Genomic DNA, 27,262 nt, shown 5'->3' with positions numbered 1-27,262 from the left:
CGGGGACACCGGAGAACGGGGACACCGGGGGATGGGGACACCGGAGAACGGGGACACCGGAGGAGCGGGGACACTGGAGGATGGGGACACCGGAGAACGGGGACACCGGAGGAGTGGGGACACCGGAGAACGGGGACACCGGAGGAGCGGGGACACCGGAGGATGGGGACACCGGAGAACGGGGACACCGGAGGAGCGGGGACACCGGGGGACGGGGACACCGGAGAACGGGGACACCGGGGGACCGGACACCGGAGGAGCGGGGACACCGGGGGACGGGGACACGGGAGGAGCGGGGACACGGGAGGACGGGGACACCGGAGGAGCGGGACACCGGAGAACGGGGACACCGGAGAACGGGGACACCGGGGGAACGGGGACACCGGAGGAACGGGGACACCGGAGGAGAGGGGACACCGGAGGAGCGGGGACACCGGAGGAGCGGGGAATCCGGAGAACGGGGACACCGGAGGAGCGGGGACACCGGAGAACGGGGACACCGGAGGAACGCCGTTCGGAGCCGCTCAGCCCCCAGCCCAGCCCAGCCCAGCCCGGCCCGGCTCGGCCCCGCCGCCCCCGGCTCACCCATTCCGTGCCAAATCACCAGCGGTACCGCGGCGGAGAGCGCGGGGTTCAGGCACAGCCCGAGCAGCGCCAGCACCGGCACCGCCGCYCTGAGCGCCGCCATCTTGGCCGGTCACATGACGCGAGGGCGGGGTTAAATCGATGATGGGCGTGGCCTCACGCTGGGGGCGTGGCCTCAGGCTGGGGGCGTGGCCCGGGATTCCTGCGCGGCCGCGGGTTCGAGTCCCGCCCTCCCCCGATTCCATCCAAAAATCCCAAATCCTGCCACAGCCGGGAGGTTCCTCTCCCCGCCCCGGGACACGGGGCCAGGAAATCCTCAACCCCCTTGTTGCCTTAACGGCCAGTTTTTAATAATGACACAGACGCGGTTAAGGGGATAAAAAGGGTTTTACCTCGGGATTTGGGATCCCACATGCACAAATTGATGACAGAATGCACACCCGTGTACAGCACGGATACAAGTTTTATAGAATTCAGGAATTAGCAAATCTATCTAGGATTCCCCAATAAGGAAGTAATAAATGCAGTAATGTCTCCCTATTCTAATTAATCCCCCCCAGATGAGGCCAGAGCCCAGTTTACCCAAGATGTTCCAGAGAGAAGGCTTTACCCAAGGCTGGAGCTCGGGTTTAAGCTTCACCCAAGGCTGGAGTCGGGTTTAAGACAGCGCAGGGCACACTGATCCGTTCCTGAGGATGTTTGTTTTCTCTGCCCAGCAGAACTCCTGAACTAAGCTGGAATATCAGGCTCCAGGAATTACAACCATGTGGACTAAGGGGTACAGGCGGATGCATAGAGGGTACAGAAAGCGTAAAAAGAAAAGCAAAAATCATCAGGCATCACCGTGCCTGCGTGCTGCCCACGTGGCACTGCATCCTCTCTGCCCCACCATGGGCTGGGGCACATCCTGGCTGAGCTGCTGCCTGATTTCCTCCTGCAGAGGCAAATGTTTGGCACAGCAGCCGTTCAGGAAGCTCTTCTCAGCACAAACCTTCCTYTGCCACCCAGCCTTTCCAACACACTTTTGTGGCCTGTTTTAAAACACTTCCCATTTCCTCCCGTGGGATGCTGCTCCCAGCTGCCTGTGCCTGACCTTGGCTGCAGTTCCACATCGTTGTGGTCGCTCTATTTGTGGCAAAAATCAGCGTGTCAAGGGCAGGTATCAATATCAACCCCACTGTGACATCTGTGCCCTGCCTGGCTCTGCATCATTCCTATTCCTGCTCCCACAAGGCCTCTGCAATTCCTGTTCTTTCCTTAACTTCTGGCACTGGAAGTTAAGGAGTAAAATAAAGGGAAGATCCTAAAGTTGCTCAGCATTCCAGGCACTRTTCCTGAGGTGAAAGAAGGGACAGGAAGCACCCACTCTTCTCCTTCCCTGTGACAGTTTCCTCCCTGCCTYGCTCAGAAAATCTTTGCTCTCTCTCTGTTCCCAGCTATGCAGGGATCCTGCTGGGAATCACAAATACCTTTGGCATCGTGGAAGGAATTATTGCTCCCACTGCAGCTGGRCTTCTCATCAGCCAGGTAACTTGGGGCCACAGTCCCTGGAAAAAAAAAAAAAAACCAAAAACAAATCTGCTCTCAGCAATGGATTTCTTTCTTTGCACTGAATTGATGATGACACCAAGCCCACCCCCTCTCCAAAAGAAAATGTGTTGTAGCACCTGGCAAAACAGAGCTCTGGACTATTCTGGGGACACAGGGATGACTCAGAAAGCAGGAAGAGCTCCACATGGGATCTATCTGTATTTGGAGATGGGGAGAGGGTTGAGGGAGTGTGGTGAGTGGGAAGCTCTGTGCCAGGCAGGAAAGCTTCCTGAATTCAGCACAGAAATGCCAAGGTAGGAAATGCCTCCCCARCAAGATGGGGTTTGGCAATCCTTCCCTGAGAGGGTGGGAGGCCCTGGCAGAGGGTGTTCAGAGAAGCTGAAGCTGCCCCTGGATCCCTGGAAGTGTCCAAGGCCAGGCTGGACAGGGCTGGGAGCACCCTGGGACAGTGAAAGGTGTCCCTGCCRTGGCAGAGCTGGCACTGGATGAGTTTTCAGATCCCTTCCAACACAAACCATTCCATGATTCTGTGATTCTCTCTGTCTGGAGCTGAGCAAAGCTCTCCTGCTGCTGTCACTTCACGAGCAGAGGGTGGGATGGGTTAATTCTGTGAAGTGACAGCAGTGGGGTGGTCACTGCAGGGAGATAAAGGGAAAGGTGACACCACTGAGCTCAGTTCTTGTCCCCAGGATCTCCAGAGGGGCTGGAGCAATTCCTTCCTCCTCCCTGCAGCCCTCAGCCTCTTTGGCAGTGGGGCCATGCAGGACTGGACAAAGCTGTGGAGAGAGGTTTGGGATGGGGCACAGGGGACAGGCAGCACCTTCATCCATCTCTGTCCATCTCCTGATCCCAATGAGCTCCCCTTGGCCCCTGCTCCTGCAGTGTCCTCAACCTCTGCTCATGGGAAGGAGCCTTTCAGCACAGACAGATCCCAAACAGATCCATGGATTGCTGGAAAGCTGGAARCCAGCCCAGCCTGCAGCTATTTCCAGCAAAGCTGTTCTTAGACGAAGTAAACCCATAATGAAGCAGCAATGGTACTTTTAAACCAGAGGCTTTTCACACCCTCTGCACAGAAACTCCTGACACTTTTTTTCTCTTCTTAATGAGACAAGCTGATTATTCATTTATCCTTCATCCCTACTTAGAAGCAACTGGGGCAAAAAATAATTGATGGCATTACAGAGCTCRGGCTGCCAGCCCTGAGACCGCTCTGGGAGGCAGGGGAAGGGGATAAATAGGGACAGACTTGAGCTGGGACCATCCTTACTTTGGGGATCTGAGCCTGACTTCTCTCTGATTCTTGCTCCAATGAGGAATGAACTTGGAGTCATGTTTATCCTAAGTCAAGAACTTTTTATTTCTTCTTTTTCTGGGGTTTTTTTTTTAGGTTTTTTTTTTTTTTTTTTTTTTTTTCTCTGCTAGTGAGGAGGCTCGCAAAAGAAACTGAGGGAGTGTAGCTGGGATATCTGATCTGAACTGGCCAAAGGGATATCCCAGTATAGAAACTGGGGCTGATCTGGGCTTGGGAAATGGGATCTGGCACCAGCCAGAGGGTGTTGAACAACTGCACTGTGCTGTTTTTTCCCCTCTCATTTAATTATCATYACTATTATTATTATTATTCACCATKATTATTGTATTTTATTYTGTAATTATGAGCARTAATTGATGGGGGTAACGCCGCCCTCCGCCCGCCAGGGGGCGCCGCCGCCCCGCGCTCTCCCATAACCCCCCGCGGCCGCGCCCCGCCCGCCTCTTCCCCGCCTCCATCATGGCGGTGAGTGCCGGGACCGCCACCGGGACCGCTCTCCATCCGCCGCCATCCGCGCTCGGCGGGGCTCACCGGGGCGCGGCCCGTGCGGGCGGGAGCGGGGAAAGCCGGCGGGAGAGCGGCAGGGGCGGGATGGGCGCGGAGGAGCCGGTGGGGCGCTGCGGAGGAGCGGCTGCCGTGACAGGCCGCGGCCCGTCCGGTGGCGGCGGCGTTCGAGAAAAGGCCGCGGGTTTCGGCCCCGGAGGGGAGCGGGGCGCGGTGTCCGGCTGCAGGAGCCTTTCTCCCGGTGGCGGCGGTGTTGGAGAAGGGACCGCGGCCGCGGGGTTCGGTTCCTCCGGTTGTATGAGCCTTTTTCCGAACCCTTCCTGAACCGTTCCGCGGCTGCCGGGGCGAGCTGCGRGCACTCCCGGTTATTACCCCCGGTTATTACCCCCGGTGTGGTTTTTCCGCAGCAAGACCAAGGTGAGAAGGARAACCCCATGCGGGAGCTGCGGATCCGCAAACTCTGCCTCAACATYTGCGTCGGGGAGAGCGGGGATCGGCTCACCCGCGCCGCCAAAGTGCTGGAGCAGCTCACGGGGCARACCCCCGTGTTCTCCAAAGGTGAGGGGCTGCCAAGGAGCCCTGATGGTTTTTCTTCCTTTCCTTTTCTTMCTTTCCGGTGGGTGCARTGGGAGCGCGGCCCYCGGGAAGGGGTTTGTTGGTAGATCYGGTGTCGGGAGAGCAGAATTGGGAGACTTAAAAATTTAGGGGTTGTTGGTCGTTTGTGTCATTTCAGTTCTGTCTCCAGATTCAGGCTAATATGCCGACGTCCCTAAAGAGGGAATTTGGGGTTGCTTTGGTTCTTTTTAATTCGCTTGAGTTTATTTGGGCTTGAGAAGCGCTGAATCCCCGCGGGTGGGAGTTCTCTGGCTGYGCTCTGAGTGTAACTGTTGCTGCCTACAGCGCGATACACGGTGAGATCCTTTGGGATCAGGAGAAACGAGAAAATCGCTGTTCACTGCACGGTTCGCGGGGCCAAAGCAGAGGAGATTCTGGAGAAGGGGTTGAAGGTGAGAATTTTGGGCTGGATCTTTGGTTTGTGAAAGAACAAAACTTTTCCATTCTGATTGAAGGGGTGTGTGCTCCAAAATGTTGTTCGTTGTCCAGGTACAGGTCAGATACACAGGATGAAGTGTTCACAGTGTTTATCAGGATGCTGTTTCATCCTTATTTAAGGAACTAATTGTTTTTGGGTTCTGTCTTTGCTACTGAGATTTAGGAACAAGCTGGGGGAGCAGAATTTTAGGGATTAAAAACAGTGTGAGTGAGTTTGGGGTCTGGTGACCCCAAACTGAGGCATGAGTTCTAAATCTGCTTCCAGTCAGGAGCAAAATGGTGACCAACAACCAATGTTTCAGGTGCGAGAATAYGAGTTGAGAAAAAACAACTTCTCAGACACCGGGAACTTTGGCTTTGGAATCCAGGAACACATCGATCTGGGCATTAAATACGATCCCAGCATCGGTATCTACGGCCTGGATTTCTATGTGGTGAGTATTCCCTGTTTTCTGGGCATGTGGGAAAGCTTCAGAAGGAGTCTAGAACAAGAGCTAGACTTGCTGCCAAGTGCTGGAAGATAGACTTGGATTTTGTTGACATTTCTTTTAATTTGAGATTCCCAGAGCTTCCATAAAATTTATGACAAATCTCACAAAGCCTCTTCAGAAACAAATCTTGTTGCTTTGACTGCGATTCTTGGGATAACACTGAAACAGCTGGGCTGGGTTTGGGGAATGAAAGAGCAGCAGGATATCACTGATGTGAAAATTCCAGCCTTCCCTCCTAGAAAACTTTAGTTTAGGAAAAACAAAAAAAAGCAGTGCTGTTGGCCTGATCCTACAGGTGCTGGGCAGGCCGGGCTTCAGCATCGCTGACAAGAAACGCAGGACTGGAAACATCGGGGCCAAGCACAGAATTGGGAAGGAGGAAGCCATGCGCTGGTTCCAGCAAAAGGTACAGTCCATCTTTATTTTTTGTATCCTGAGAGTTTCCTAGCAGGGATCAGCAAAATGATTCGTGGAAGGGCTGGAGCAAATCACCGGGTGGGAGGAGATCTTGATGAGTGCTTTAATTGTAGAACTGCTACTACTAAATAGAAATGTTTGAGCAYGAGAATTATTTGTGCTTTTTTGGGTAAACTGAAAGAGCAGCTCTTGGCAGGAGAGCTGGGAGGAATTATCAATTCTTGTGTAAATGGCTCCTGCAGTTTTTGGAAGAGCTACATGTTCCTGGATCATGAGTGATGAGGCAAGGTTAGGATTTGTTGGTCTGASACAGCTCCAGGCTCAGCTGCCACACTTGGAGCATGGAGAGACCCCCAAATACAACAAATCTTGGGTTTATCTGTCCATATAATGAATAATTTGATAATGCATGGGAGCTGCTGAAAGCTGGGTTGGAAATCTCAGAATTTGGGACTGCTGGTAGTTTTTCAGAGGTGAGAAGTGTGGACAGTCTGGGGGCTCTTTACTCTTCCTGGACCTATATGGGTCATACCCTGTGCAGGGARGGCTCCAGCCTGATCTTGCTGAATTCCTTTTCCCCCATCCTTTCTGATTCTGCTTAAAGTGGCACAGTTCCCCTCAGGGCCCAGATTTTGGGACTGGTCAGACCAGCCTGTGAAGGGTGTGGCTGCTTGTTTCACTGAGCTTAATGCTTATCCAAGCACAGTCCCYTTGAACATTCCAGCACAGCACAATGCATTTGGCTGCAGGAAAACTGGTCTGCCATGTCAGTGGCTTGGATTGACCGTGGTGACTCAAATTTTCTGCACAGCAGCACTGCACCTTTACCTGATGGTGATTTCTCACTTGGTTCTTTCTTTTTTTCCTTCACAGTATGATGGCATCATTCTTCCTGGTAAATGAGCAGTTCCTGGTACCAGAGAAGTAAATAAATTTTTTAACCCCTAACTTGTGTTGTGAGTTTTGTAGGGGAGCTGATACGAGCGAGGGTCCTTCTCTTGGTTTTATCCTTTTTTTTTTTTTTTTCAATCCATTCTGCAATCCAGTGCTGCAGGCTGGGGAGAAAAGCTCTTCTGTCCTTCTTCTGTGTCTGCCCCACTTCAGCATTCCCTGCTTAAGCTGCAAGATGGAGGCAGCTCAGGACAGTTTTCCTAGCTCCCAGAGTCTGCACATCAGCGTGCAGATAACTTTTCCTCTCCTACCTGTGACTGCTGGGGCTGCTGCTGCTCTAACCCTGAGGCAATGGATACATCCTTCTTATCCACCTTGACCTTCACAGGGGTTTTCTTTTTGGGGGCCATCTCAGCAGAATTGGAGCARGACCTGGTGAGAAAGGAGAGGTGAGCAGCCTTGTAATGGGAGTTCAGATGTCTCCTTGTGCTCCTTGAGATGTTCAGGGAAGGAAAGGCAAAACTCCCACTGAATCAAAAACAATCTGGGTCAAGCCTAGAGAAGGATGGGAGTTGCCCCCCAAGCCCTGCACACCTCTGTGAGAAAATGCCATGACTGCAGGAGGGGATTCTCAACTCTACCAGCACCTTGCTGTGTTATGAAGAAATGAGAATTTTGGGTGGTTGCCTTTGAATGTTCCCAAATCCCATTAGAACCTCCAGACCGAAACTCAGCAGTGACCTCATCTCCTCTGAGAGAGCTTCGAGCAGCCAATAGATGAGGGAACCAATCTGGCCAGAAATAGCTGTTACTGCTCTGTCTCACATGTCTGGGACTGTTTATTGCATTTGGCCACAAAGATCGGGTTTCTTGGAACTGAGTAATCGGCTTGTATTTACCAGGAGACAAGGGGCCATTAGGAAATTCCAGCAAAAACATGGAGAAAAGTTTGGGAAAAGTTTAGCTCAAGTCCCTATCAGGAAAGAGGATTCAAAGGTGGAGTGGGAAAGTGGCAGTGCCAGCACAGCCAAGCTCAGGGTGCCAGGGAGAGCAGAGGGAGCAGGGATGACTCAGAAGCCACAGGGATTCAGGAGCAAAGTCCCAGGAACTTGAGCCATCCCTGGAATTGTGGTGTTTCACGGGATACCCCAATTTACACCACTGAGAGCTCATTTATCACTGTGTCACATCCTGGAGTGGGTCCTGAAATGGGACCCAAATGCTGCTCTCTCCCTGTGTTTGGATGTGAAATGGTTTCTGACACCAGCTCAGGACTGGGAGAAGGGATTTGTCCTTTYAGAGYAGCAACACTTTGATRTTTCCAAMCACACAYTTTATCCACTCCTCAGAAAAATTTGYRRTTTCAKCTTTTCAGCTGGATTCGAAATGAAGACACAGGTTTAACATTTTAAACATTTCCCAGGAAAATAAAATCTTTTTCCAGGTCTTCTCCCCAGATGCTTCAGACCTGCCTCTCGCTGAGATACAGCACTGCCAGAGCATCTTTGCTGCCAAGAAGGAAGTTGTTCTGGGATAAACCAGATCTTCCAACTGCAGAACATTCACACAAATACAGGGGAAATTTGGGATTGATGTCCCTGGGCACCTTTGACAGGCTCCAAACTTGAAACACATTTGAGTTATTCCAAAGTCTGGCTGTGGGAGGGCACAGCAATCTTTATTACCTGCACTTATCTTAAAATGGGACATTATTGTTGCTCCTGATTGAAACGCCACTGCAGTGACCTGAAAGGGGTATTTTTTATAAGAYTAATTCTGGCTGCTGGGTTAATCCAGGGAGCTGGAGTGATTTGAAGAGATTTCAAAGGGCCCAGGCTGGGCTCCTCGGTGCAAGACAAGGAGTTGATGGAGAGGGTTCGGTAGAAGGGACAAAGATGATTTGGGCTTTGGAGCATCGCCCTGATGAGCAGAGACTGCGGGAGCTGGGCCTGGTCAGTCTGGAGAAGGGAAGACTGAAAGGAGATCCCATTAATCCATAAAATATCCCCAAGGGGTGCCAGAGGATGGTGCCAGGCTCTGTTCAGTGACAAGATGAGGAGCAATGGCCATAAACTGAATAATAAGGACTTCCAGAACTTCTTTCCACGAGGGTGGCACAGGTCTGGAACAGCTCTCCAGGGAGGGCCTGGAGCCTCCAACTCTGGAGACACCYCAAACCCACCTGGACGCGTTCCTGTRTCACCTGCTCCAGGTGACCCTGGATGATCTCCAGAGTTCCCTTGCAGCCCCAGCTCCTCTGGGATTCTGTAACAGCCCATCCCGACGGCGGAGCTGTCACCCCACTCCCTGAGGGACAGCCATACCCCCGCGCTCCCCTCAGCACTGCCCTCACTCAAGATGGCGCCGCGCGGCGTCGCTGCCAGTCCCCAACATGGCGCCCGCCGAACTCTGCCCGGCCCCGCCATGGCCGAGGCCGCGCTGCGCCGCTTCCGCTTCCTGCCCGCAGCCAAGATGGCGGCGGCGGCGGGGCAGCGCCGTGGGCCCGGCTGCCGCTGAAGCCGCTTCCGCCGCCGCGGGCTCTCCAGCAGTAAAAATGGCGGAGTCGGTGCTGGAAGTTGTGGGCCGGCTCCAGGCGCGGCTGGCGGGCAGCGCCGAGCCCAAGAAGGTGATGGGGGCTGTCTGAGCCCGCCGGGGCCTCAGCGGTGGGGATGAGGGTCGGGAGTGCGCGGGGCGCGGGGCAGGGCCTCTCTCCGCCGGTAATTCCCCTACGTGGAGCTCCGTGCCCGGCCGGGGCCGCGCTCCGTGGGTGGGACGTGCGGGCAGCCCGGGGTTTGTCCCCGGTGGAAGTCCCGTTCTGCCTCCAGCCCGGTGCGGGCTCGCAGGCCCCGGGGGTCCCGTTTGGGCGGGGGGCGGGGGTCCTTTGCGGGGTCTCGCCGTGGCAGTGACGGGCGGGTGACACTTTTGGGGTCCCCCGTGGCAGGCTTGGGGTGGTGGCAGAGCTCCCGTGAGCGGTACCCCGTGACAGTGGCGAGCAGAGGTCCCTTTCGAGGTGCCCGCGTGGCACGGCTGGGCAGAGGTCTATTTTGGGGCAGAGGTCTATTTTGGGGTCCCCCCGTGAGAGCGGCGGGCTGGGGTCACTTTTGGGGTCCGGCGCCCGGCTGGGTGGGCAGAAAGGCAGCGGAGAACTGTCCGGAAGAGTCTTGCCCTGGTGACGTGTTGGGTGGCAGAGCCGTGGTGCCATGTGAGCCCACGCAGGGAGGCACAGCCGGGGGGACACGAGTCCCTGGCTCCTGTCGCCTGTCCCCGCTGGCCTTGGGGGACTTTCTTGGCTCTTTCCACGAGGGAATGTGCCCGCTGCCAAAATGTGCTGCCCGCAGCAGCTGTTGCGGTGTGGTTGCTGCGCTGCCCCGACCTGCCTTGGGCTCGGTCTGTTCGGCGACATTCTGCTGGTGACGGTGACTGTCCTGCTGGGCAGGAGCTGGTTTTTCTAGTGAAATCTGGAATCGGGGTTGAACWCGGGCGTGCTGTTACCCTGTTCTCCAGTTTTAAAGGGGGAGCATCTGTTGTGAGTTGCTCACAGGTGTTAGTTCGTGTTTTATGTAATTCAGGTGAAAGAGGAGGCAGGCAGGGCTGTGCAGCTGCTCTGTTCTCGGCTCTGTTTCACTGAGACAAACATCTGCAGAACTCGCTGCCCAGGATCTCCCACCACCCAGGAAAAGGAGTGAATGCTCCAGTGCTGACCCTTTGAAATGAGAGCCCCTGGAGGAGCTCCAGCCCGGCTGGGGGTGATGTGATGGGATCTGRTTACTCTTCTCACCCTCTCAGCCAGGACCAGAGCGGGGTTTAACTGCCAGAACCCCAAATGGAGCTGAGAGATTGCCAAGGAATCAGTTCCAGGGGGTCTGAGCTCTTCAAATATTGTCTCAGCACTCAGAGAACTAACGCTCCTGTTCCCTGACCTTTGTGTGAGCTCGTGTGTTTCTGGAGCACTGCAAAGTCTYGGGGCAGTGTTTGCACAGCCCGACTCCTTCTCCAGTGACCTCGTGGTGCGAAGTCGTTTCTTGCTCTGTTGATCCAGTGCGGTTTTGCAAGGGCAGGCAGAGGAGGTAGAGCAGAGTAATGACTTGAAAACCTCTTTTCTTCCCCAGCAGAAAGGCCCTGTGACCTATATTCTTTATGTCTGATACTTTCCCAACCATATCCTCTGAAACATTAGTGGTTTTAAGCCTGAATTTAGTTGCYGTTGCATTTTCTTGATAGATTTGTGAGGACTTTCCTGTGCTAAAAGTTTACCCCATCAGTAGGACAAATCCACGGCATCTCTGGGTGCTGCCTACCCTTACACCATTTCCAGTCCTCGCTTTCCTTGCCTGGTTCTTTGAAAATATTTTATCAGGAATGTAAAAGAATAATATTTGCTCAGTATGGTGTGTAACTCACTGCCTTGCTGAAGGGTGTAGAGTGTTACTATTACCGGTTTCGGGTGAAAATTGGGCTGCTGGCACAGAACAGCACAAATTGTGAAATTTTGGACAGTGCTGTAATGGTTTGGAAAGAGTCCTTTTTTTCCAGCAGAGGAGGTGCAAGCTCTGCTTTAGGGAAGAAAGAGGAGAAGGAAAACATGAGCATCTTCACAGCCGGGCTGTGCTGCAGCAATTTGATATTGGTGTGTGTTTTTAGTGTCGTAACGGTCTGGCTGCYTCCTTTCAGAAAAAGAAAACAATCCACCCATATTCAACTTGGGGAAGGTTTTATGGGTTGTGTCTTGTGGCYGACTGACTGAAATCCTGCCCTGTGCTGGGGTGTTTTAGAAGAGCTTTGTCGTGTGTGTCTCACAAAACATGAGCCTGGTGTTTTCTGTCTCCYGCCTGGTCACCTTTTCCTCGCAGGATTTGTGTGATCCTGGTTATTTCCAAGATGAGCTGCCAGATTTAGACTCCCAGGATTGTTTCAGGTTGGAAAAGACTTCCAGGATCGAGTCCAACCTTTGACTTGAAACCCTTCCCTATCAACTGRGTTGTTTCTTGAGCATCTYCAGGGATGGGAACTCCATCACCTCCTTGAGCATCCCCTTCCAATGCCTGAAGAAATCTCCTSTGAAGAAATTCCTCCTGTTRTCCAAAATTTTTCCTGATGTCCCTTTAAGCCTCAATGGGAAGCAGTGGGATGAACTCCATCAGTTTGTTTCTATAGGAAATACAGATTAGAACGAGTTTTTAAGCCTCACTGCACCAAAGTTGTCTCACTTTGTGCATCTCATGCACAAGGACTTGTGTTCCGTGGAGGAACCGACTGCAGTGGCTGTGGAATAACTCAGCTCCTCATGAAACGATTTCTGGATCAAATGTGTGGCTCCCCTGGTCTGCAACCACACTGAGAACAGCATTTCCATTGAGAGCAGCACTTCTCACCTTGGAATTCAGCCCTGAAGGCAACAAATAACTAAAGGGCAAACAGAACTGTGGGAGATGCTACAGTGAGGTGGAGCTGGAAAATATTTGGGAGGATTTAGGGATACCAGAACGAGTTCTCCCTTGGTTCTTACTCTCACAGTGGGGTTTTGTAAGCTCTGAAAAAAAAACCTTTCTAGGAATTTAATTAGCTCACAGTGATGCTTTAATATGATCCTGTTTTACTCTTTTTCTCTCTAGTGCAAAACGCCATCCTTCTTTCCCTTCCTACCCTTTACACACACAGGTCCAAACTTGTTTATTACCAATTCCAGAAGGATTTTAGCTTTTCTGGAGGGATCTGGACCTMTGAACTGTGGCAGGCAGTCCAAGGGAAGGCAGCAGAGTTGGGCTTTGTCTCTGCTGCCTTTGATTTGGTATCTCAGTTGCCAGTGCACTTGTTGAGCAGCTGTGCTGGCAAGGCAACAGCAGCAAATCTTGGTGTCAGCGTTTCACTCTTCTAAACCAAGAAAACCGAAACCTTCTGTCACAGTTATTAGATCCTAAATATAAAGGAGTGGTTTCTAATGAACAGAAAYTGTGGTTTTGCTTAAGTCAGGTGAACCCTCTGCTGGGTGTCGAGGAGTTTCCTCTCTGAAAGCAAGAGCRCTCCTCAAATAGGTTAAAGGAGCTCATTTCCCTGCAGAGGAAGGAAACCTGTGAACCTSTCTGGGTGTCAGCTTAGGCTGACAGTGCTGATTTGAGCACGAGCACAGTGCTTTAAAGAGAAGATCTTGTGGATCAGGGGCAGCCCTTTGTATGGCATATAGCATAGGAGTGCTGAGCACAGCCCGGGCTGTATAGGGGCCATAATAATGGGAATGCTGATGAGGCTGGACTGTGGCTATAGCTGAGCTGTGGGAAATGATGTGAGGGGCAACAGTGCTGTCAGATGTGTTCTTCCATGTAGCTACAGAGCCAACAGCCATCGTGGTGAGGCCATGTCCCAAACCATCTATGTGGCAGAGGTTCAGGAGCATCCCCTTCACTTTGGATCATTAATGTTGGAGAAGACCTCCAGGATGATGGAATCCAACCTGTGACCGATCCCCACCATGTCCAGTCAATCCTTGAACACCTCCAGGGATGGGGACTCCACCACGTCCCATTCCAATATCTGACCATCYTTTCCTGAAGAAATTCCTCTTGGTGTCCAGCTTGAACCTGCCCTGGTGCAGCTTGAGTTTATTTTTGCCAAATTCCTGCAGTTCCTCATCTGTCAGGCACTGGGATGCTCAATGGAGAGGGTTCCTTGTCTCACCCTGTCCCAAAGAGCAGCTGAAGGTGCTGGCAGGGCCTTGCTTGGGGTGTGAGGAGGTAAAAACTCTACCCTGGTGTTTGGTGAAGGGGACAGAGTGGAGCAAGAGGGAATTTGGAAGGAATCAGGTGCCTTTTGAGCACCTGGTGGAAGAGAGTCTGTCAGCAGCAGAGACACAGCTTCCCCTCTTAGGTCTTTAAGAGCTTCTCAAAACCTTCCTTCCCCTTTTTACTCTGTTTTGTCCACACCCCTCCTGCCAAGGGGTGTGATTCCACCACCACCCTGGGACAATCACAGCCTTCCAAGCCTTTCTTCCTCTTGCTGTGAGTTTCTATTCCCCGTGCTTTGAGCCAGATTTGAGTTGTGGCCACGTGTGAAGCAAACRTTAATATTTGAGTGTGTTACAAGACTTTCAGGTGGCTTCTCGTGGGCAGACAGGATTTTTTTTTGCAGTTTGCCCTCGTGTTCAGCTTCTCAGGAGCTTTTTTGGARCGAGACAGCAGCTGTCAGGCACTTGGATCTTCCTAACAAGCTCTCAGCAGTGTTTTCTTCCCCCCTAATCCCTGTCTGTGGTTCTGTGTGACAACTCTGAACACTTTTCCTCTTTTCTCCACAGCTGCTGAAGAGTCTGAAGAGGCTGTCAGAGTTACCCATCACAGTTGACATTCTCGTGGTAAGAGCTGTGAAATCTCTGGGGTTTTTCATCGTGTCTGTCGGGTTTCAGGGAGAGCTGTTTTCCATGGAACAGGGTGTGTTTGTGTGGCCACCTGCTCCAGCCCAGTACCACGGGCAGGGTGGTGATAAGATTCTGGAAGTGCCAGGCACGGGGAAGAAAAGAGGACASTTTGTCATCTTGGGTTCTCCCAAAAGCTTAACACCTGACTGGGGGATGAGAGCTGGAGCWGATCCCAGCAATAACAAATCAGCAGGAAATGAGGAAGTGCTAATCCTGACAGTTTTTAATAGTTTTTGCCTTCAAACTTGCCAGCTCTCATGGTAAATACTGACTAACCTGGGTTATTAATACAGATAATTAGTGTTTGACTAAGGTAGAATTAACTCTTTGATTTACATGTATGGAGAGATATAATATCAGCTGAAAGCATCACGAAAGTGATGCCTTTGCTGTTAGAAGGAACTTCTTCCTTTGCAGCAGTAGGGAGTGTGTGGATTTCATGGTTAGGAAGTTTAGCAGGGCTGAGAATTGAGAATTGTTTGATTAAGGCAGAATTAACTCTTTGATTTACATGTATTGAGTGATATAATATCAGCTGAAAACATCACGAAAGCGATGTCTTTGCTGTCAGATCAAGGAACATCCTCCCATGCTGATTTCATGGGCTCTTTAGGAAGTTTAGCAGGGCTGAGAATTGAGAATTGTTTGATTAAGGCAGAATTAACTCTTTGATTTACATGTATTGAGTGATATAATATCAGCTGAAAACATCACGAAAGCGATGTCTTTGCTGTCAGATCAAGGAACTTCCTCCCATGCAGATTTCATGGGCTCTTTAGGAAGTTTAGCAGGGCTGAGAATTGTGAGAATTCCTGTTTTGCTGAGATGGATTCGTGGCTCTCTCCTGAAGGAGACAGGAGTTGGGAAGACTGTGAACAGCCTAAGGAAACACGAGCTCGTGGGAGATTTTGCCAAGGACCTCGTGGCCAGGTGGAAGAAACTGGTGCCAGTGGCCCAAGAGGCAGAGCGGTGAGTGAACCCCATGGATGATCTTTGGGAATGTTTTTTCAGTGGATTATTTTAAACCTCTCTGGCCAAAGCTCTGGAAAAGCTTGCAAAACCAATATGTTAACTCTGCCTGGGGGTTTTGCCTTGTTTTGGCAGAAACCTGCTGCCTTTGCTGGCTTTGTGGAGTGTTGGGATGCTGACAGCTGCAATTTCACGTGGAAGTTGGGGCCAACTTTCAAGAATTTGCAGTTTGATGAAGAGATTAATAGAAGAAGCTAAAAAAAGTGCCCTTAATAAAGCAAAAGATGCAATCTGCTTGCTTCCCATTTTATGATTCTGAAGACAGGAAGTTCTAAGCCCAAGTAATTTGAAAGAATGCTTTTATGAGCCAGAATCCTATGGAAACTGGAGGTTATTGCTAGCAGGCTTGTAACAAAGCTGTGTTGAACCCAGCAGAGAGATAAAAAGGTTTGAGGGATAAAGGCCCAGTTATTAATGGGAATTTAAATGACGTGTGGAACTGGGGGACATTTCCCCCAGCACCCCACAGCCAGGAGTGTGTAGGCATGGAGAGTGTTCTGTACACTGTTCTAGTCCTAATAAAAGTGCTCAGTCAATTCTAGCACTAGAAATGCAGTTTTTAAGTTCCTCATTGTTGCTGTTCCTGTGAGATTTAGTAGGATTTTTGCCACAAAACTACCAAATACAGCCTTAAGAGATGTAAGAGATGTTCCAGTGCAGGGAATGGCTCTTTCCATTCATATTGGGCAGTTATATTAAAACTGTTTTCGGTTTCTTCTCCTTTCAGAAATAACTTAGACTCTGAAGACCGTGACTACGAGAGGAGCAGCTCAAGCAAAAGGCATCAGGAATCCTCCCTCAGAGAGGATGAGGAGGCTGACCAGGATTACTCAGAACCCTTCCAGCCTTCTTGCAGCCAGTCCTATAGCCCAGATCATAGGGAAAAGAAGTCCAAAAGGTATCCCAGGCCTGAGAGAGCCCACGAGACTTAYGGCTATAGCAGCCAGCAGGGGAAGGGTTGGGGCAGATCCTCCCCGGTGCTCTCTTCAGATCAGGAATACTCAGACTGTGGACAGGCTGTGTCACCTGAGCCCAGCGAGAGCCCTCAGGACATGGACACGGATCCTTACGCCTCTGAGGAGCAGGAAGAACCAGCAGTGTTCCATCGTAAAGCCAGCAAAGGCCACAGCTTCCAGGAGAAGCTCGGGGCGGGCCGAGAGCGGAGCTCCGGCGATTTCTGCGACAAAGGGAACGCGGCGCGGAGCAAAGAGCACAAATCCTCGCACAAAAAGCAGCGACTCGATGGCAGAGGGGATGAGAGAACCTCTGCTTTCAGCCCAGAGAGATTGCACAAAACCTCTTTCAAAGAGCAGCTCCGAGAAGCAGCAGCCAGCAAGGAGAAGCAGAGGATATCAGAGGGTACCAAAAAGGAGAAGAACCGGGAAAGCAGCAGCTCCAGGAAGGAGAAGTCGCACGCGTTGCCGCACTCGGAGGAATCTTTGGACAACCACGTCAAGAAACAAAAGCATCGGGACTCTGAGAAGAGCAAACTGGAAAAGTCCAAGCAGAGCCTGGAGAGCTCAAACTCAGAGAAACGGAAAGCTGAGGGTGACTCAGCCAATAGGATCAAGGAAAAGGGGGGTTCTGGGAGCTTAAAGTCTTCGGAGGGGAAGCGCAAAATCTCCRATGTGGATAAAAAATCAGTGGGTTTTTCCTCGAATTCTGGGGAGGGGGAAGCAGAGGATGAGTTTGAACAGCCTACAATGTCCTTTGAGTCGTATCTCAGCTACGACCAGCCCCAGAAAAAGAAAAAGAAAGTGGTCAAACCCTCAGCTGGGTCAGCTGGGGACAAAGACCGAGGGCACAGCAAACAAAACGGATCCAAAGCCAGTACCAACAGCTCGAGCTCMGCTCAGAAGAGTCCAAGCCACAAGAGAACAAGTGAGAAAAAGGCAGAGAAAAAACCTGCAGAGCCTCCTAAACCAAAGAGGGTAAGGTTTGGAACAATGAACTAAGAAGGTGGGATCGGCTGCTCTCAGTTCTCTGCCTTTTTARTTTTCCCCTTGGAAAAGTGGGTGAAGAGGAAGGGGAAGAAAGAAATGCAATGGGTGGATTTTATGTTTTACTATTTTATGTTTATTCAGAAAGAGGGAGAGTAAAAGAGAAAACCTTCAGATGAATATGGGTGTGAAAAGAGTAATGGACATGATGCAATGGGTGAGAAGGCAGAGAATCTGTAGATTCAGAATCTGTAGAGCTCAGAATCCAGCCCAATTTGCAGTTCATTTCCTGAGATTTCCATGTCTCTCAAGTATTAATGCTTCTCTAAAATGGACCTTTTTTGGTGTCCAGAAGTGGGAGAATTGGTGGTACAGGGCAGCTTTTTCCAGCAGACAAACCTTCTTTTGTGAAAGCTTGGAAAAGGAGCAATATTTCTGTACAGATCCTTTGTCACATGGGTGCCAGGGYTTGGTATACAAATGGTAACAATGTGTAAAACCTTTACTGTTTCATCTTTTTGCTCAACTTTGAAACACTTGGCTCTTCATAAAGTGGTTTTTATAATGTTTGACAGCACTTTAAATCCTGCTTGGCCATTCATTCTATAAAACTTCATATCCAAGTTTTCAGTTTCCCTCACTTTCCCTTCTCTTCCATCACTGCAGAGTTTTTTGCAGGAGGAGGAAAAGAGGCAGAGCTGGTAAATGAGTGTTTGAAATCAAAGAAATTCTTCTGCTTATTCTGAATAGGTTAAAAATGTGGATGGCTTTTTCTGGAGGGTGCTCAGTGATCCAGATCCCAAATTTTGGCTTCTTCATATTGGCAGCCACCCCCTGAGGTTGTTCTCTGGTGCAAACTGATCAGCATTGAGTGGTTTATTCAAAATACACAAAAAAACACAGCTCAGTGCTGTTTGTACACTGGTGGAATGTCCCATCCTGCTGTATTCCTGTCTTACTTCCATGTGCATCCTCTCCTTCCAGATAATTATAGATGTGGTCCCAACATTACCAGACATCCCCCTGCCCCCCATCCAGGCCAATTATCGTCCTCTTCCCTCCATCGAATCCATCACCTGCTCCCAGACCAAAAGGAAAGGTAAGTTGGGCAGAAAAATGGATTTGGGATGAGCCATTTTATGGGAGAGAGYGGGAGKGGATGCTGGCTGGGTTAAAATCTTTCTGTTGGAGTCTGCTAAGAGAATTCAGACAAAAAAAAACAGCTGCTTTCCCACGTGCTCCATCAGAAATGAGAAAAACCTTTCACTGGTGACCTTTCTTTGGGGCTTGAGSTTTGGACTCGCCCTTGCTGAACTTGCCCTGAAGACTTTGCCCTTTAGTTCACTTCTGRGTGACTCCAATTTGTGTTATTGAGCAGGACTGGCTCTTTGTTTTCTCCATCCCCTCCTCACTCCACGTGTTTCCCYCCACAGCAGTGTCCTCACCAGTGGAGGAGAGCGAAGCGGGTTTCACGGGCCGCCGGTTGAATTCCAAAATGCAGGTGTACTCTGGCTCCAAAACTGCCTACCTCCCAAAGATGATGTCCCTGTACCAGCAGTGCATCAGGGTCCTCAGTAACAACATCGACTGTGAGTATCTTTTCTTGTGCCTCAGGCAGGTGCACTGAAATTTTGGCAACTTTGTACAGATCCCASCTGGTCTGGAGTGTGGGAACAGCTCCTTGTTACAAGGGAGAACAAATATGGCACAAATCCCACTGAAAGCTCAGGTGTTTGAAGGGATCAGCACCCAGATTGCTTTCTGGAAATTGTGGCAAATAGAGCTTGCACAGACACTTCTTATCTTGGAGATATTGGTGCCTGAGGTTTCTTTCTCCTCCCCTCATCCTGSGTGTTGTTGTGCAATGCTGCAGTTTTTTCACTGTGTTTCAAGGTGTCAGGCCCTTTTCTTTGGCAAGGAAGGATAAGGATAATTAATACTCCATGCTTCTTGCCTCTCTCTAGCAATCTATGAAGTGGGTGGTGTCCCTTTCTCCGTGCTGGAGCCGGTATTGGAGAGGTGCACCCCGGAGCAGCTGTACCGCATTGAGGAATGTAACCATGTGAGTGCTTTGGCCTGGGAAGGGCTGTGATGTGCAGGGGTGCCCTCATCTGCAAAAAGAATGGGGAAAAAAGCTTTTTCCTAGCAAGAGGTGGCTTTTGCCAGTCATGAATTCCTGGCTTTGTTGCAAGCCAGACTGGAATTCCAGAAMTAAGCTGGTGTTGGAAGAATCGAAGGAAGAGGTGCTGAGGGAAGGAGACTGGAGGAGCCAGGAAAGATCCCAGCTCTGTGTGGCTTTKCTTCAGGTGCTGGTGGAGGACACGGATCAGCTTTGGCACAACCACTGCCTGAGAGATTTCAAGAACGAGAAGCCCGAGGAGTTTGAGTCGTGGCGGGAGATGTACCTGCGGCTGCACGACGCGCGCGAGCAGCGCCTGCTGATGCTGGCGCGCAACATCGGCTCTGCCCACGCCAACAAACCCAAAGGTGGGGCTGAGGGAAGGGCTCTGAGCTTCAAACCTGTCCAGTTTAGGAGCTGTGCTTAGCTCTGGGTGCTTGTCTTCACCTCGTGGTTTAGATGTGTCTTGCTCTCAGCCGTGGTGTTGTTGATGCAGAGCGATATTTTACAGTGAGGATGTGTGGGGCTGCAGAGGCACCTCCTGTTCCACAGTGGCTTCACCAAAACCAGGGAGGGGAAAGCATTCCTGTTTTTGGTGAATGTAATGAGAACTAATGAGCTGATCAGTCTGATTTCTCACTGCGAGAGGTTCAGACCTTAGGGAGGAGATGGTCACCATTGCTTTGGAATCGATGGACTGGGGAAAGGTCGATGAATTTTCAGTTGTGATACCAGCAGTGAGGAGCCTCCTTTATAGTAAACTGGATCTAAGTGATGTTTCCCTTTGGGCTCTTGCAGGGAGAGTGGCCAAGATGGCATTTGTGAACTCTGCAGCGAAGCCCCCGCGGGACGTTCGGAGAAGGCAGGAGAAGTTTGGCACTGGAGGACCTCTTCTGCCAGAGAAGACCAAGTGAGTGTTTCTCTGTTTCACCTACTCAGGGCCTCCTGCCAGCTGCCCCCTGAARCTCAGGAAAGGATACTGTATGTCTGGGAGCTCCTTTTGCAGGAAAACWTGTAACTGTAGTAACCTGTTTCCTGCTGGGAAGCAGGGAAATCCTGGTCCCTGCTGGTTCCAGGTTGTATCATCCCTGCTGCTGTTACAAATATTATTTGTGTCTGTGGAATTGCTTCAAAGCAGGGTGAATCCTTTATGGAAATACCTGTCCTKTGTGTGTTTCAGAATAAAACCAGTCCTGTACACGTCCAGCAAAAGCCACGCTCGGGCGAGCGAGGAGCAGTCCTACGATGGGCCCAGCACCAGCAGTGCCCACTCGGTCCCRTCTTCAGGTAGCACCTTCTCCTCCTACGACCCCAGGAAACCCCCAGTGAAGAGTAAGTACAAGCTGCAGCACATCTCTGGGGTTTCTCAGAGCTCCTCCATCACAAACAGCTGCTTCTTCTGCTGTGGGACAGTTCCAGGCTGTGCAGGAGGGTTGGGTGTTGCTTTCCTCTCTAAGAAAACTGTTCAGACTTACTGCATGAGGAAAAGCAGAGGGAAAATCTGATTCACTGCTCAGAGCTGAATGTATCAACCTGTTCCTGAAAACTTTGATGGGCTCATAACAAACACCTGTGTTTACCTTGCCTTGCCAGAGCTGCAGTTTTGAATTGCTCTGAGCTCTTAGTGTGTCACTTTTTCTTTCATGTGGGGGCTTTTTTGTTTGATTCAGTGGTTTTGTTTTTTTTTTTTCTTTTGCAGAAATTGCACCAATGATGGCAAAGACTATCAAAGCTTTCAAAAACAGATTCTCTCGGAGATAAGTTTGCAGTGCTGATCTGGGCCTTTCTCTCTTGGGAAGGAGTGGCACTGAAGGGGGAGAAGGTACCCAAACAGCCCTTCCTTATCTTTGAACTCTTTGGAGGCTGCAGCTGCTGGGAGAAGCTTTGATCTGCACAAGATGATGGCACAGTATTTTATCTTTTATTCTGGTCCCTTTCTCAGTGTCAAGCCCCCCTCTTTTACCCCCTGTCCTCAACATTTTGTTTCTGGCTTTGTCATCCRTCGAAAGAAGGGTGTACAGAATCTCCCGACACAGGAAAATGTGAAGTCTTGGCACCTGCTGAGAGTGGAAGATCCAGAGACTTATTTACTATTTAACCTCTTAATAAATTATRAAATGGTTTTAATTAATATTTTGCCCCTCTACCCTGCTGTATTATTTATGTGGCTCCCAGTAGTCTCTCCCCTCCCTACCCAGTGCTGGGGTCAGCCTTGGTGACTCGAGCTGGAATCCATTTGGGTGCCACAGGAGTCTTTCCTGGTGATCTGGTACCTGCTGGGCCCAAAGTCTCACCTGGAGACTCTGGGACAGGCAGGACCAGTGGCCCAGCCTCTTGTCAGTCCTTTGGCAAGTGCAGCCAGTCCTGAGGCTTTGCTCCCTGCTCGTGTGTGTCAATAAAATCTGAGCTCTTGACCTTCTCTGTGCTGTTGCTGTAGATCCTGTGCAGGTGCTTTTGTGACCCTACAGGGATGYCAAGAGCCTTTGAGGACATTTCTGCTGCTGTTTTCTGCTGGCTACTGGGAGTAAAACTGCCAGAGATTTGGGAGAAGTTTTACTGTGCATCATGTCAGATTTTAACTTTTTATCTGGAGAGAGATAGGGGACTTTGCAATGGAAAACAGTTTTTAAATATCAGTGAAGGCGTYGTTTGCCTCTTTTAGTGAGAAGAAGGAACACTTCTGTCTTGTTTCTGTGTGGAATTGGAAAGGATTTATTTCCAGTTAGGAWGCTGGTGCCTAAATCCTGTCTTTTCCCTGTGCGTTTTGCTCTGTCCCCTCTTTGAAAAAATCCAAGGATTTTGGTCTTTGAACCTGAAACCACTTGAATGAGGTTGGAGGGAAGYGAGCAACGGAATGTGGCTGTTTTTAACACGTGTGTCCTTCAGAGCAGGAGTTCAAAAAGCTCCTTTGTAGCTGGTGTGTGAGGAGCTGGAGCTCAGGAAGGAGAAGGTGCTTGATGGGGCTGGTGGGAGTGTCAGGAAATGTCCTGGAGCTCCTGGAGRGGGATGTGAGGATGGCAGCTGGGCTGGCCGAGGCTGGAGCTGGCTGTGCTGTGGGGAAGCTTTCTGCTTGTGTTTTGTGTCTGCCCCGAAGGGAATTCCAGGGGTGGTGCAAGCAGAGGATGGGGCTGGGGAGACCCCAAAAGTCGTGGGGTCTGACTGGACCAGAGAGGGGAGGGATTCTCCTGTTCCAAGCCATATTTGCTGCCCTAGGACTTTGCTGTCTGGGTGGAAAAGATGCTGGTARTGGATGCTGTTGTTGTTGGCAGCTCCTGAGAAGCTCTGCTGCTGGCTTTCCGTGGCTGCCAAATCCCAAACCGGTGGAGTTGTCTGTGTGCACTGACCGGGGGAAACCTTGCTGTGAAGGGTCCTCCCTGGAGGGCTCTAGAAAAATCCCTGTTTTGCTTCTGGTTTCTGTTGGGTTGTTTGTTTTTTTCCTTTTTATTTTTTCCTTGCTTTAAAAAAAAATAGTCTTTCTTTAAAACCATTCTGAACACCTGTCTCCTGTTTATTTGGTCTGTTCTTTGTTTAGTTTGAAATTCTTGGAAAAATGTTCTCAAGACTTTCATGTGCTGTAAGTTTGTTACAGTCCCAGATGCTTTAATGTTACCGTGCAGCATTTCAGTGTGTGTTGTGCTGTAAAATAATGGCTCCTTATTCTGCGTTTTTTGCTGTATTTAATTTTGCTGTATTTTTAATTAGATAACAATATATCCTCTTTCTGCTGACCGTTTGTGCTACTGTTTATTTCTCCTCTGTGCTGGGGTAGGGGCAGAGGGGAGGGAAGCAGAGCCTGGCATGGTGTTCAGACATGAGGGAGCTTTGAACAAAGGATCTGGGAGCTGCCCAAGAACAATTCTGGGCGCTGCTCAACTGCCAATTCATTGATTTCACAGCTCCATCCTCAGCTGTGGGTACAGCCCGAGCATTGCTGTTTTAGGGAGATGCTTTTTCCCCTCTCAGAGCAGCTCCTTTGCTCCAGGCTTTGCCAGCTGTGTCCATGATTTATTTGTGGGATCGCAAGGAGGTGATGCCAACCCAAATCCAGCCTGGGGAGAGGTGAGCACCAGCCCTCAGCTGGGAGCAGAGCGGGGATATTTCCCTGAAGGACACACTACACAAAGCCTGGGATCAAAGTGCTCCCTGTGACACTTGTGCAGTTGTTCTGTGCTCCTCCACACAAAGGATGGAGCAGAGCTGCCKCTTTTCCCTTCCCACCCCATCCCGCTAGGATGAGTAAAGGGAGGAGGAAGAGGAGGGGGAGTGACTTGGACTCGTATTTGTATTTTGATCCCAAACTGTGTATATATATACGATTTTCTATGTTCCTTTTTTTTGTGGTAACTAAGATGAATATTTTAATTAGCTAAGTTATATGAAAAAGAGGAGAATCATGTCTCAATAAAAGCCAAACACTGGACAGTGGCTGCTTGTTCTTTCCTGACTGACCACGAGTTCTTTCCTCCCCGGGAGCACCGGGACCCCATCCCGGGAGCACCGGGACCCCCATTCCCGAAAGCACCGGGATCCTCCCCGGGAGCACCGGGACCCAGCACCGGGATCCTCCCCGGGAGCACCGGGACCCAGCACCGGGACCCCACCCGGGGAGCACCGGGACCCCATCCCAGGAGCACCGGGACCCCCATTCCCGAAAGCACCGGGACCCTCCCTGAAAACACCGGAACCCTTCTCCGAAAGCACCGGGACCCTTCCCGAAAACACCGGAACCCTTCTCCGGGAGCACCGGGACCCCATCCCCGGGAGCACCGGGCGGTTCGCGGGCTCAGCACGTGCAGAATCAGGCCCCGCCCATGTGGGTGTGGCCACGCGCCAATGGACGTATCGCCGCTCTCTGTGGGCGTGGCCACGGGCGCACGGGAATCCCTAATAAGCGTGTGGGCGGAGCCTCAGGGCAGGGGGCGTGGTCTGTGCGACACGGGGGCGTGTCCTGCGAGCATATGGGCGTGGTTTACGCTGGCTATGGGCGTGGCCAGCGCGCGGTGGGCGTGTCCCCGCGCGGCGCATGCGCGGTGGCGGTGGCGCTGCCATGGCGCACGGGCACGGGCCCGGCCGGTGCCGCTGCTGCGGGGAGGAGGCGGCGGAGCGCGGAGCGGCCTGGGGGCTCTACCTGCGCATCGACCGGCAGCGCCTGCAGTGCCTCAACGAGCGCCGCGAGGGCTCCGGAGCCACCGTGTTCCGCCCCTGGGAGGAGCGCGGGGACCGCTCACGGGTGAGGCCGGCGGGGTCGGGGGTGCGTGGGGTGGGCGGCGGATCCCGTCCCTGCACCTCCGGCCCTGGGAGGCACAGCCGCAGWGCTGTGTGCGGGTCTGGGGTGCTCAGAGCGGCACCACAGAGATGATTTGGGGTGTGGAGCATCTCYCTGGTGAGGAGAGAGTGCGGGAGCTGGGCCTGGTCAGTCTGGAGAAGGGAAGGCTGAGAGGGGATCCCATAATCCATAAAATATCCCCGAGGGGTGCCAGAGAATTGTACCAGACTGTTCAGTGACAGGATGAGGAGTAATGGCCATAAACTGAACCACAACGAGTTCCACTTCAACGTGAGGATGAACTTCTTTCCGTGGAGGGGTCAAACCCCGGGAGGGAGTGGAGTCTCCCTTTGTGGGGACACCCCAAACCCACCGGGACCCATTCCTGTGTCACTCCGGGTGACCCTGCCTGTCCCAGTGGGGGTTGCACTGGGTGATCTCAGAGCTCCCTTCCAATCCTAAACACCCTGTGATTGTGTGAGCAAGAATCAGGGCCCCCTGAGCCTCACTGGGGTGCTCCCTCCACCTGTCCCCACATTCCCCTGCTGTCCCCTGTGCTCCCCCCACCTCTCCTCTGACCTGCTCCTCTCTCCTCCCAGTTCGTGGAAAGCGATGAYGATGAGGAGCTGCTCTTCAACATCCCGTAAGTTCCAATCCTGAGCTCCTCTGTGCCCTTCTGGCTGCTGGCAGGCCTTGTTCCTCACCTGGCCTTGAGGCAGTGGSGTTGATTTGGACAGGACAGAGGTGAAAACCCCTCTCTGTGTGTCTGGGCAGGTTCACRGGCAGTGTGAAGTTAAAAGGAGTCATCGTGATGGGTGAGGATGACGGGACACACCCGGCAGAGATGAGGCTGTGAGTAAAATCAGCTTTCAACTTTCACAGACGGGCTCTTTTGGGGGGAAACGGTGKCAAAATGGGAAATTGTGGTGCTGCACCTCGGTCATTCCAGGAATCCAGGTGGGAAAATAAAATTTGGACACWGAGGAAGCTGCCAAAGGATGGAGCAGAGGGGTCCAGAGGGGTTTGGAGGGACACTGAAGTGACAGATGAGGCTCCTGGAAGTGATCCTGCTCTGCTGTGCTCTGTTCTGAATCCTGGACAGAGAACAGAAAGAAACAGAAAAAAATAAATTTTGTTTTTCACTGAAAGAATATCGAGTTCTCTGCAATTCTTATGAGGGGAAAATACATCTTTACCAAGGTGTGAGGCAGTGGCAGAGCTCACCTTGCCCTGGGCATCAGCACGCCCTGCTGTGCTCAGTTTTCCTCCTTGGCTTTTCTGGAATGTGATGCTTTGTGGTGGTGTGAGAAGAAAAACAAAATAAATCCAGTTTCTCATCGTTGAGAAGAGCCTGCTAATGGATGGGTAGGAATCCAATTAGCTGAGCTGTTGTTAATGACTCCCTGGGTGTTTTTCTTGTCTTCCCCCAGGTTCAGGAACATTCCTCACATGTCCTTTGATGACACAGCCAGGGAAGCAGAGCAGACCTTCAGCCTGAGCCGGGATCCCTTGGGAGAGCTGGAATATCCCACCAAGTACGGGACAGACCCTGGGGTGTGGGAAATGCTTCTCCCTGCTGCAGGAGCTCTGGYCAGACTAAAGAATCAGCACAGGGCTGTGCCTCAGAGCTGCYCCAGAGCCTGGGGGTGGCTSTGKGGGCACCYCAGGAATTCCTGGGGTGCAGAATCACCCTGGTGTCCTTCCCCCAGCTCACAGCTGACCCACAGGCAGGAGAAAAAACCTCCTTTCTCCCAAATCTGGCTGGGGTTAGGGTGACTGCACTCAGTGTGGGAGCGTGGGGAGGCGGTGGAGCGGCGGCTCTGGTCTCAGGGTGTGTTTTTTTTTTCAGAATTGCCCGTTTTTCCAATGTTTAYCACCTCTCCATGCACTTCCCAAAGAACTTCGGAGAGGAGACAACCAAGATTTTTTACATCGGCCTGAAAGGGGAGTGGACAGAGGTGAGAGGAACCTTAATTCGGGTTCTGTGGGGGAGAAAGGAGCGTGGGGAGTGCGATGAACGCTCTGTGAGAAGGAATTGCTCAGCTCTTGCCGGTCAGGTGTTCAGGAGGGACTGGAATTCTGCTTTCCCTGCATTTAACACATTCCATCTCCACCCAGGCCCATCGCCACGAAGTCACCATCTGCAACTACGAAGCCTCAGCGAACCCGGCCGACCACAAATTGGAACAAATCACCCCCCAGACCCATTTCATCTCCTAACGGGGCTGCCCGGAGCCTGCCTGGGGCAGGAACGGCTTCCAAGGCGCCGGAGCGCCGGATCAGCTCCATGTTTGCGGGCCAGACACAGCGGCGCTGTGTGAGGCGGCCCCGAGAGCGGCGGGGCCCGGCGGGGAGGAGTCGCTGTGGCAGCGCCGGGGCCGGTACCGGTACCGGCTGTGACTGACAATAAACACGCTGCGGTGCAGAGCTGTGCGCTGTCCCTCAGTGCGGGTCGCGGCYCTGGTGTGTCCGCTGAGGCGGCAGGGCGGTGGGGGCCGGGGTTTGTCCCTCTAACCCGGTCGGTGCCGCCGCCGCTTCCGAGCGGGACCCGGTGCCCGTTTCCACCATGGCGGCCCCGTCGCGCCCGGCGCCKCTCTGACGTCAGTTCCGCCGCGCTGGCGGAAGTTCCGGTGGGAGCGCGTCAGGGGGAGCCGCGAGGAGCGCGCGCGCCGGGCCGCGGGAGAGGTGCGGGGGGG

The 27,262-nt window shown here is 51.9% G+C and overlaps 5 protein-coding genes across 6 annotated transcripts in view; 4 read left to right on the top strand and 1 right to left on the bottom strand.

The window, feature by feature from the left end:
• The window catches only part of PPT1 (palmitoyl-protein thioesterase 1), a 5,275-nt gene extending 4,563 nt beyond the window's left edge, over positions 1-712 (bottom strand). Inside the window, exon 1 of the mRNA XM_057383764.1 lies at positions 586-712. Within this exon, the coding sequence (XP_057239747.1) occupies positions 586-688 (103 nt within the window). The 5' untranslated portion in view covers positions 689-712. The remainder of the gene's footprint in view (positions 1-585) is intronic.
• Positions 713-3,839: 3,127 nt separating this feature from the next.
• Positions 3,840-6,864, top strand: RPL11 (ribosomal protein L11). Its single transcript, XM_057383765.1, has 6 exons — positions 3,840-3,916; positions 4,363-4,513; positions 4,856-4,962; positions 5,311-5,442; positions 5,795-5,905; positions 6,790-6,864. Exons 1-6 carry the CDS (start codon positions 3,911-3,913, stop codon positions 6,817-6,819), a joined length of 537 nt encoding a protein of 178 aa, XP_057239748.1. The 5' UTR covers positions 3,840-3,910; the 3' UTR covers positions 6,820-6,864.
• A 2,403-nt stretch (positions 6,865-9,267) lies between these two features.
• ELOA (elongin A) lies at positions 9,268-23,720 on the top strand. Of its 2 annotated transcripts, none has more exons than XM_057383760.1 (11): positions 9,268-9,433; positions 14,093-14,149; positions 15,063-15,181; positions 15,969-17,172; positions 18,166-18,280; positions 18,618-18,770; positions 19,146-19,243; positions 19,488-19,668; positions 20,099-20,210; positions 20,481-20,632; positions 21,000-23,720. In XM_057383760.1, exons 1-11 carry the CDS (start codon positions 9,362-9,364, stop codon positions 21,059-21,061), a joined length of 2,325 nt encoding a protein of 774 aa, XP_057239743.1. In that variant the 5' UTR covers positions 9,268-9,361; the 3' UTR covers positions 21,062-23,720. The 2 variants fall into 2 exon arrangements, with proteins under 2 accessions (XP_057239743.1, XP_057239741.1); XM_057383758.1 differs by having other exon boundaries at positions 18,615-18,770.
• A 591-nt stretch (positions 23,721-24,311) lies between these two features.
• PITHD1 (PITH domain containing 1) lies at positions 24,312-26,993 on the top strand. The gene is made up of 6 exons (XM_057383751.1): positions 24,312-24,530; positions 25,166-25,209; positions 25,341-25,418; positions 25,997-26,101; positions 26,416-26,524; positions 26,685-26,993. The coding sequence occupies exons 1-6, from the start codon at positions 24,324-24,326 to the stop codon at positions 26,784-26,786; spliced, it is 645 nt and encodes a 214-aa protein (XP_057239734.1). The 5' UTR covers positions 24,312-24,323; the 3' UTR covers positions 26,787-26,993.
• Positions 26,994-27,172: 179 nt separating this feature from the next.
• The window catches only part of LYPLA2 (lysophospholipase 2), an 8,924-nt gene continuing 8,834 nt past the window's right edge, over positions 27,173-27,262 (top strand). The window contains exon 1 of the mRNA XM_057383750.1: positions 27,173-27,251. The gene's annotated coding sequence lies outside the window, so the exon portion shown is untranslated. The remainder of the gene's footprint in view (positions 27,252-27,262) is intronic.

The sequence above is a fragment of the Malurus melanocephalus genome, unplaced genomic scaffold (genome assembly GCF_030028575.1).
Source record: "Malurus melanocephalus ecotype Western Australia unplaced genomic scaffold, MMel_1.1 scaffold_658, whole genome shotgun sequence".
Lineage (NCBI taxonomy): Eukaryota > Metazoa > Chordata > Aves > Passeriformes > Maluridae > Malurus > Malurus melanocephalus.
Note: the sequence above shows the minus strand (reverse complement) of the source record. Positions and strands in the feature narration are given on the sequence as shown.